General features: G+C 35.2%; 1 protein-coding gene across 6 annotated transcripts in view; it reads left to right on the forward strand.

The window, feature by feature from the left end:
* Positions 1-10,862, forward strand: part of TRIQK (triple QxxK/R motif containing) — an 81,061-nt gene that overhangs the window by 33,011 nt on the left and 37,188 nt on the right. For 2 of the 6 annotated variants that reach the window (XM_072410921.1, XM_072410924.1), the window contains exons 3-4: positions 5,485-5,537; positions 6,739-6,811. In XM_072410921.1, the coding sequence (XP_072267022.1) occupies positions 6,751-6,811 (61 nt within the window). In that variant the 5' untranslated portion in view covers positions 5,485-5,537; positions 6,739-6,750. The remainder of the gene's footprint in view (positions 1-5,484; positions 5,538-6,738; positions 6,812-10,862) is intronic. The other 4 variants (XM_072410923.1, XM_072410925.1, XM_072410920.1 and 1 more) reach the window with 2 other exon arrangements.

A 10,862-nucleotide genomic window follows, 5' to 3' on the forward strand; every position in this document is an offset into this window, starting at 1 on the left:
GTCATTGGAGGAGAGGAAAAAGCGGCTAGGGGAGTATTTTTTTTTACCAGGTCAGAAATGTAAGTGGAACAAGAAATGGCCTTTATTTTCTACAGGCTTCCTTATCCATCACAAGAGGTTGTCCAAAATCTAAGTGTAAATGTGTAAACTTGAGTACAGGCATAGAAGAATGCAATACTTAAAGCATACCTAACCCCTGCATTGTCCCTGTCCCTAACCCCTGCATTGTCCCTGTCGCCTGTCCCTGTTCCCTTGCAGGGCGCCGCCATCTTTTTCTCTTTTCTATTCCTCTCTGCGATTTTTGGCCATTTTAATTGGCTGAGCCTGCGTGGAAGATTCAATTACTGCGGGGACGTGAAAAGGAATTTTTTGGCATTTTTGCCTTTCCCTTTCTGCAATAATGACCTGCATGAATTTTCCACTTTAATTTCGACTACTTACAGAGTGCACACCATACTGCATACTGTATGTGCATGGACATGTAAAACACATGTAATGCCTTGCATGTACATGGCTGTGCCTTCTTGGAGCAAATGATGGAATGATATATTACACAGTCAGGAAAAAAAGCTCCCCGGCTTCATGCATGTACCCTACAGAAAGACAGGACAGGTAGAGCACAGTAAAATACCAATAACACCACTCCATTATTTCCATTAATTGGGATTTGCTACTCCTGAACACTTTCCTTGATCCACAAACTGCACTATTTGTCTAAATTCTATTCCAAACTTCTTCTGTTCCTGAGCCGGGATCTTTTCCCACTATTGACTATATTGTCCAATATACATTTCTGGAATTAGTGTGGAATAGCCCCATAGAAATTAGGATTTATTTAAACAGAGGCCTCAGCAAGTGGGAAAGGAGAGGGTGGGCTAATTTAAGATAGGGAATAGGATTAAAGGGTAGGTGCACATAGCCTTTAATTTCCAGTACAGAGCATTTTATTACCTGCTCACAACCTGAGCTTTAAAGTTGATAGAAAACCACCCCATTCAAGGGAACTTATTTTTTTAATAAAAAGGATACTGCTTTTTAGAATGACCTTTTGCTGTTTGCCATTTAGACTTCCAGTAATAGTCATCTACACATGGTGTAAACAGCCCTAACAAGTGAAGGTTCACCTTTCCCAGTTGTTAACCTGACCTTTTAGAAAGTGCAAACTTCTATGGCTTGCTAGAATATCCAGTTAGGAAATATTTCTTTTGTCAGTCTTTTTTTTTATGTGGTCTCCTATATTTTGAGGATATACCACAAATATAAAATTTCTAAACATAAATACTCCATGCGACAACTGAACATAATAGCTTTATGGAGCATTCCTATTGTGAATCTAATTTGAAATTTGTGAACCATGATCATGTGCCAAAATTAAATGGAGGGGATGATAGGATCCTAACCCTCAACTGAAGATGAATTTGGTAATTTATACACCTTGTATCCCAAAGGGTTACACACCTCCTTTATGTAGCACTTCATGGCAGATAACATATCTTTACAACATTGACCATTTGTACAATCTCCAGTAAGGTTCTTAATGTGTGGTTCTCTTTATTTTGTTCAGATGTTACAATGAATCATGCTTAGCATTCTTGTAGATCACTCTGACTCTACCTAGTGAACATGAATAGTAGTCATAATCTCTCTAAACTTTGACTTGGGTACTTTTTCAGTCATGGTCTCTTATCATCTGTGACCTATGTGGGTATTTTTCAGTAGTCATCTTGATCTTCCTCATCTTTGTCCTTTTTGGGTACTTTTCAGTAGTCCCAAACTTTCCTCACTTTAACTTGGGTACAGTAGCTCATTCCACAGATGAGTTGCAGAACAATTGTCAAAGACAGAGTTGGGCTGACAAAAATCCCATACCTAAATGGGAACCAAAACCATTGATTCTTACCTGTCCCAGTTCCTTTCAGGTGCTGCCATCTTTTTCCTTCTTTTCCTTGCATTCTGATCTTTGGCTATCTTATTTGACTGGGCCAGGATGGAAGGATGGGATTGCCAGATATCTGAGGCAACAAATTCTGAGCTGCACATGTGCAGCTATGCAAAATTTGACAGCTAGGTGACCAGTCAGGTAAGAATAGTTATTACAGAAGGGCCTTGAAGAATTAGAAGAAACCCCCCAAGCACAGTAAAACACTCAGATTTGGAATGAACACTTAGACAAGCTGGAGCTTTGTTTAATTAAAACATAATAAAAATACCACACGTATTCATCTCTTTATAGTTTTGTGAGCTCAATATTATTAGATATTTTTTCTTGCAAATGATGACTCCCTCTGTGGTTCTGCATGCAGGCTTACCTATTTCAATTATAACCATATTCCTCTTAAGTGTCCTCCTCTTGTATTGCAGAGAGGTGTTAGCCTAGGTCTGTTTTCTAATACTGATTACTGAGTGCACTATGTTTAGACTTGAACAACCACTATACCTGGAAAGTGGAGGTGAAGTTACAAAAAGAAGGTTGGTAAATAGGAAAAACGTTATTCCTTGCAGTGCAACACTGAGTTCCAGAACCCATGGTGGCCATGGACATTTAAAGTAGTTATTTTGTCACCACATAAAAGATGATAATAAAAAGAATATTGGGTTTTGTAAATGATTTAATTTATCTCAGCAATTCACATTGTTATGAAATTATTTGATTAAAAACAGAACAATAATCTGATGGGAACAGTTACTGCATCAATAAAGCAATCAGTAGTCCTTTAAAAGTTTTGCATATATGCTTGCAAATATGATCAGCTAGATAATTGTATGAATGTGTGACATTATTTTAAAAGCCATTTCCTTGTTTAACTATACATGTGTATGTGACAGATGTATTTAATAATGATACATGTAGGTTGCCATTTGCGCCATGGTGCATAGCATAGTGATTGTGCTCAGACCCGCAATACTTACTGAACACTTATCCTACATTTTATTTTGTCTCAACCGTCACTGAAGCATCAGGAAGGATGCTCATTGCATTGTCTGTCATTTCCAAGGTGCATTAAATTTGCTAATGAAAATGTGGCACAAAAATTAATAAATAATTGTGAAAGTCGCAGAAACATTATTTCAGGAAAACTTTTCAAGAACACACTGCACTTCTGTATGTAATTTGATTTTTTTTCACCTTTCATACAACACTTGTTTATCAGAAAGCCAAGACTGATTTGCATCTCCTAGATTGTAGCTGTTCCACTTCTGAATTCCTTTACCGTCGCTTATAATTCTGCAGCATTCATTTCCTAGTCAAGTTGTTCATTTGACAAGAACTCAAAGGAGGTAAAAATAATAAAAGATGTGTTTTTAATTCCTCTCATCACATATGTTCTCAGCAGGACTGGTAAGCCTGTAACAAATGCATTTAAATATACTGGAGCCACGGCCGCTCAGCCTTTACTGAAGAGTATTAAATCAGACATGTGGGGCATGTTGTACTGTCCTACAATTTCTTTTACAGAAATATACGCTGAGCATTTTGGAAGGTTACATTAAGCTTTAGTGAAGACATGATGTATTATATAACTATAAGTTTGGTTTTGGTCTGTTTTTTTTTTTTAGTGAGGTTTTGAAAAAGGTATTTTAGTATCCATTAGCTAGGCTTTGGCTTGCTGAAATATTTATTTTTATTTTTGCTGTTTTTAATATTATCGTTAAATGGTATAATATAAAGTGCTAACATATTACGCAGGACTGTACGTTAAGTAAGGGATTGCAAATGAGAGAAAAATAAATGCAATGGTACAGGAGAGAGGATCCTGTCCAGAAGAGCTTACGATCTAAGAGATGGGAATGTTTTTAGAACAGTTTTTGAGTGTATTTAATGAAGAGCAGGCTGACTATTTTGATAGTTAATATTAAAAATATATACCTTTTTTAAAACATATTTTTAATAGATTACATTTTAAAACGTCATTCTTTATTGTATTGGTATTTTTATTTGTCAATAATAATAATAAATATATATAATATATATAAAAACAATTCAGTAGCACTGCTGCTGTGCACATTGTATTGCTTGATATAAAACTATGTGAACTGATTTGTACCACTCATTTACAGTAATGTTCAAGCTGTTTATTGTGAAGATGTATTTATTGTGAACACAACTAAAATATTTTATGAAGAAAGGAAAATGTTCATAGTATGTTAGTTATTATTCTGTCTTTTCAGATTTTATAAAATGAGAATTCATTTATAAAAAGGATTACATACAAAATGTATCTACTTTTTTTTTCAACCTGAATAGATAATATATTCTGTTAATAAATGCATTCATCTGCACCTCTGATTTTGTGTCTTCCTTAAGAAACTGTGAGCCGTGTATTATGTGATTACCAGTAAAAAACAAAACAAAACAGCACATTATTAAAAAATAGACTATTCATAATAGATCAAAAATGTCAAACCTCTCTCCTTTTGAAGTATTAATATACAACTGTAATTCACAGCCACAGAAAGATTAATAAGTAATAAACATCATCTTGAGCTAATCCATATTCCAGTTTAAGTTTCAATGACAAGGCTTCTCCTAAGGGATGTACATATTCTTTCTGAGGTTAGGTGATGAGCAATGTTCCCCGAGGATGGGCATTGTGAAAACAGTCTTGATTTTGTACAGGCTAATCTAGGCTCTGTTCCTCCATCTATCATGGCAAAGTGTGACTGATCTTTTATGCAGATAGCTGGCTTATTAGGCATTGTGACTGTACGTGCTAATGTCTCGGTTGGAATCTTTGGGGGGATTTTTTTTTTTTTTTTTTCCTACCATCAGAGCTATAAAAATGAATAATGATTACTATGTAGCTTTTAAGAACAAAGAAAAGTCATAGCATTTTATCAGTGTCAGATGTACTAGATCCTGACAGCGTGATGGCTGCCGGTGAATAAGGCTGCTGATTTTGGGTTAAGTAGCGAGTGTAACAGATATACATTAAAAATATAATAACAGAAGGAATACTGTCATCACCCACTTGGAAGCATTTTATTGGCAGGACTAAAATTACAGTCTAAGGATCTTTCAGTAGCTACATTTTGTAATAAATGGTTATCGGGAAAAGCCAGTGGCAGTTAATGGGATTATACAGCAGGCAACATGAGCAATCGTCTGAATCTCCGAAGAGCTACTCAAATCCTCCTTATTTAACCTCATGCTGTACTGTGTTATAATTATGTTCACTTCACTGCTATTTTTTAATGCCATTAGATAGAATCGCCTTTTAATATTTTATCATATATATATATATATATATATATACACACACACACATATATAAAGAAAAAGTTAAACATTTTGTTCTTTTACAACAAATATGATTATTATATTTTAAGTTAACATTAGCAGGTTATTACATATAACAAATGTTAAATTAGCGACGTGTAGATTTAATTCAATTATTGTATAACAGGTGTAGACATATTATTGTATGTAGAGTGCTGATGTTTTAAAAGAAAATTTTAACACAATGTTCCTGTAAAATTTCACAGAATTCGTTTACTGTATCTTCAATCAGATTTTTGGAGAAATTCTCAAAGACTAGGTTAGTATAGTGAGGCTTTCCACCATATAAAAATGTTGTGTTTATTCATAGCCTCATAATAAATTGGCAAAATAAAAAATAAAAAAGTTTTGGATGGGGTTTAAAACATTATCTAACCTATTTGTTGTTTTAATATATGTTGTTGGGAGGCTCTAAGGCTAGGTACACACGTGCAATTATTTGTCGTTGGAAAACGAATCACTAATGACAGATCAACGATTATTCACAAATATTTTGAACGGATGTATATTGCACAATTCTGTACATGCTGTAAAACGATACAATGGTTTAAATATAATCCACCAATTATGTACATACACTAGTTACAAACATTTGAACGATGCAGGAAGTGACGTGTACTGGAAAAGGTGTACCTCTGAACAATCTATGAACAATAGCGAACAATCGTTGTCCAAACGGATCCGCCAGGGTGGTCATTGGTTTCCAGCTACATTCATCGGCATTGGGGCCTGTCATTGTGCACTTTTTTTGTGAAACGATTTTTGAACGATCAGTCATTAATCGTTCAACAATTATTTTATGTGCGTAGCCTAACCATGGGTTGGTTCTGCTCACAGAAGGGACTTCCCTTTGGTTTTAATGGATGTTTTCCTGCTTTCTGTTGTCTTAGGCTAGGTACACATGTCCAATGATTCTTGTCCGATAATCGCATCGGGGCTAATACCAGATGAGAATCTGGCGTGTGTACAATGCTTGTCGTTAATTCGTCAAACGATCATAATGAAAGTGAAGGGGGAAGAGCGCAGCAGGGTGGGCCTCCATCGTTCTCCTCCCTCCCCTCGCCATAGAGCAGAGCGGCACTCCTTCATGCATCGTTCAGTCTTTTGGCATTGGAAAGGATCGAAAATTCCAACGACAATTATTGCACTTATGTATGCAGCCTTAGATTTAGAAGGGGATGTAAGAATATTCCAATGGGACAAAGACGTAAAACAAAGATTAGATCTGAAAATTAGTTTAACATTACCACTTTTCCCAAATTACTATCAGTGACCTGCAGAGCGTACTGAGAACAATTCCGTATTTTGAATATAAGAATATATTAGCCTGGTATGTGAAGTCTAAGAATATAGATTGTACTGGATTTTTACATATATTTAAATGTATCCATGTCTGCTGTATCCATCCATCCATTGTTGTTGTTTATTACCTTGACATTAATTTTTTTTTTCTCCTACAGCAGCGAAGAGAAATGGGCAAAAAAGATGCTTCAGCTACAAGAATACCAGTGGATCAATATCGTAAACAGATTGGTAGGCTTTTATCAATAATGTATTACAAACATAGACATATTACATACACATCCTTTGTACTATTTCCTATCATTTTTTAACAAGCAGAAAAACATTTAGGCTAAATTGCTTTCAGTTTCCTAATACCAAGGACTCCTTTATATTGCTCTATATGTAAGTAGCTCAGTAAGTTTTTGATGATGGACAGCTGCTAAACTCATATTTGCTCACAAGTATTGTCTGCATTGTTAAAGGCATCTATGTCTGTACCTGTGACATGGGAAAATCTCTGAAACCCTAACATACACCTATATTAACAGCTCAGAATATAGTTGTAACTGTGTAAACCACAATCTTCTGTATTTTCACATAACATTTCCCCAAAATATTGAAATTTAAATAGCTTAACTATGATCTCTTGACATCGATTGCAATCATGTAGCAAACTTATAATGCAAATGGGTAAATGCCTTTTTACTAAAAAAAAAAATGTATTATTTTTCTTTTTTTCTTTTGCCAAGGCTTTCAAGGGTCTTCTAGGTAGGACAATGGTTACTGGACTTGCTGGACTTTCTTTGCAACCTCGCTTCTTAGTGGTACTTATTATGGACTGCAATAGCATTGCAACAATAGAAACAATTATAAGGAATCAGATCAGCTCTTAGTCTTACCATTGTCATATATTTGACTGATGATGAGATCTCTGTATCTCTTAAAGACCAGCTCTTGATAATTGTAGTTCAGGGTCATATAATGAGATGCTCAAGGCTTTTTTTTTTGGTTACAACCTTTCTCCTAACAGAGCACTGGATTGTATTTCAGGAACTGGCCTATTTTTTTAAATTTAGGTTTTCATAATGTTAATATGCTATGCTTCCTATACAGGTATTTGGACAGTTTTATCTTTTTTGCTTTTGGTGTAGTATACTATGTCAGCCTATATATGACTGCATTTTGACTGATTACAATTATGTTTGTCCATCAGTGGCTATAACTGTAAAAAAAATTATACTGAAAGCAGATTGAAAAAATGTAGGAAATGCATATGTTTGCAAGTAAACAAAAATTTCCAAGAATTAAACAATAATATATATATATATATATATATATATATATAACATTCTCTACTTGACTTGCAAGCTTGGTACATGAAAGAGGCTTGTGAAATGCACATTCATGAATATAAAAGGGTTATGCAGTCATTTTTTCACATTCAAATCTCTTATTTATGTCACCTGCAGTCTTGCCTAAATCTTCAAACAATTCTCTCCAGGCTGGGAAGAAAACACGCAGCCCCACAAGAGATTTCTATCTGTTCACAGAATTTCTAACTAAATAAAAATCTGCCGAGGCTAGTGTTAGGAGTTGAGAGATGCTCGATAAATAAGGTCAGAAAATGCTAGGTTGACAAAACCGAGAACATTAAATTGGTTTGGGATTTCTTTATAGATCAAGACTTCAGTGTTTGCAAGACCACAGATCTAATTAATTTCCCGTTAACTTTTCTGGGTTAGCTGCAACACACAATTTAAAGGGAACGTGGATCATATATTAGGCAAGTGCATATTGTGATTTCTTTATTCTGAAGCTTCCCATGCATGGCAATTTTAAATAGATACCATGTACAATCCCAAATGTATACGGAGCATGAGACACATAGATATCATGATGTGTAATGTTGTGATGGATGCATTTAGTCTTCCATTTCGGATTTCCCCTTCTAAAAAATGGTAAGTACCCAGCTGTCATTCAGTGTTTTTTGACTTAAATAATTTCAGAGTCACTAACCTGGGACAAGGAAATAGATGTTCCATTTTTCTCATCAGCATATCAAGTAAACATTTTGGTGATAGGCAGTCATGCTATGTACAGCCAGGCTGTTAACAGTTTTAAAAACAGTATTCTCCCATGGCAGTGGTAATTAAGATTTTTTCCTTTTATAATTTTTGCATTATATGTAAGGATTTCTGGATTATTTACTAAAGCGCAGTAAGAACAGACCTCACCCCCAATTAAAACCCAAATAAACATAAATTTTAAATCATCTAAATACTGTACTTTCTAATTGGTAAATGTCTTAGCAGCCACAGCCTGAATAGAAAAGTTTGTCTCCTGCCAGCAGCAGCAGGATGGTACCATTGCTCTCTGTGTGGTAGCAGTTGCCTCATTTAAGAGGTCTAACTTTTATTTTGCTAAGTAAAACCTATCACTGCACAGCAAAACTCATTCTCCCCAGTAATTGGGGAGTGTTGGCTCTGTGTCCGCTTGTGATGCATTTGACTACTGCAAAGGGATCACTTCTTCCTCAGCAAAAATCTCACTCTCACAGTGGACAGGCTGCAGCTGAGTTTTAAAGAAAACAAGGCTTTGCACACAAGACACGTGTTTTCTTTCATCTGTAATGTTTTTAGCTAATTTAAACTAAGTTTAGCCAGACTTTAAAAATGTGTACTTCAGACGAGATTTGATCTGAGAGAAAGAAGCAAAACCATTTCATAGCACCACAAGCAGGAAAAATCTACTACATAGGTAAAAAGCGAATATGTCCAACTCTATGAAAGTAATATTAAAAAAACTTTGCTTGGAAACAAGGTTTGAAAACTTTAAGATACTTTGGTTTGAATATTTACATTAAAGTAGAACTTTTGCAACTCAACTGCTTTCCATTTTTTTTTTTTTTTTTTTTTTTTTTTTTTTTTTTGGATCAAAGGCATTATGCCTAGAATATGTTGTACCACTGTATCACAAGATAATACTTAAAGCGGAACTAAAGTGAAAATAAAAGTAATCACAGTAACCCTTATTCCCGTAGATCCCTCGATGGCGCTGGACCTTTCTTTGGTGCAGTCCCGCGCTGTCCTGGTATTCTTCTTCATCCCGGGGCCGAGCGCTGCCATTTTCTGTCTTCTTTTCTGGTCTTCTTGCTAAGTCACACAATCTTGCACTGCAAAGGTGCGGGATCAGGTGATATAGCCCGATGTAAAGGGGGAAAACAAAGGGAGACAATCTCATTGCGCATGCGCGTGATCTGCATCTCTTTCCCCATACTGAGATCGGCATGTGCAAAAGGAGCAGCCAATTCAGTCTGTTGCACTTTAACAAAAAAAAATGTTTACTTTATAAGGGTTGTCTACCCTTTTATATAAAACAAAAATGTTGCATTTAGGTTCTCTTTAAAGTAGTTTATTTTTAAATCTATTTGTAATAGAACTAATGATAATATGATTTACCTTACTTTATAAATGTTTCATTGCCTTGCTTTGTGCACATCTTGTAGAAATTTTGAAGTCAAACTGTCTTTTGAATAGATGTGTGGTGACTACCATCTGTTGATATGCCTGCTTGCAGTTAATTTCTGGGCTGTGCACGAAAGGGTGGCAGCTAGGTAAGCACCAGACAAGAAGAAGGAGCATATGTGGATGAAATTACAATGATTTAATTGAAACCACAACATATTTTGCAGTCATTAGAAAAAGAAAGTGCACATTCAATTTCAAGGTTTTTATTCATAAGGGCATAATAAAAAAAAATCATCTGGTCCATATCGGGTTTTAAAATTTATTTAAATCTAACCTCAGGTAAAAAATAGCATTCAGCAGATTCTACTGTGTCAAGTAAACTTTGATTCAGTAGAACAACCTTTATCATAAATAATTTGAAATATTTATTTTTTATATAACTTTATCAATCTATCTCTCACATCGTTGTTGAGGAATTTTGGCCGACTCTTTTTGCTGGGACGTCCACTCTTGTGAAGATTGTCAGCGGTCTTGAATGTTTTACACTTGTAAATACTTTTTCTTATTGTTGAAGGATGAACTTCAAATTATTTGGAAATGACCCTATAACCCTTCCTAGACTGTAACAATAATTGATTCTCTAAATCATTACTGATGTCTTTCCTCGTTGGCATTGTGTTAACACACACCTGAATATTTCAGACCAGCCAAAATGCCTGATTTTATAGAGGTGGTCACACTTTATGATGATCGGTTAATCAAGTTCATTTGAATACTAGCACCTTGCTGCTACTTACCCTCCTAATGTCTATGGAAGTGCTAAGAGTGTTCTT

Source organism: Pyxicephalus adspersus, chromosome 5 (genome assembly GCF_032062135.1).
Source record: "Pyxicephalus adspersus chromosome 5, UCB_Pads_2.0, whole genome shotgun sequence".
NCBI lineage: Eukaryota > Metazoa > Chordata > Amphibia > Anura > Pyxicephalidae > Pyxicephalus > Pyxicephalus adspersus.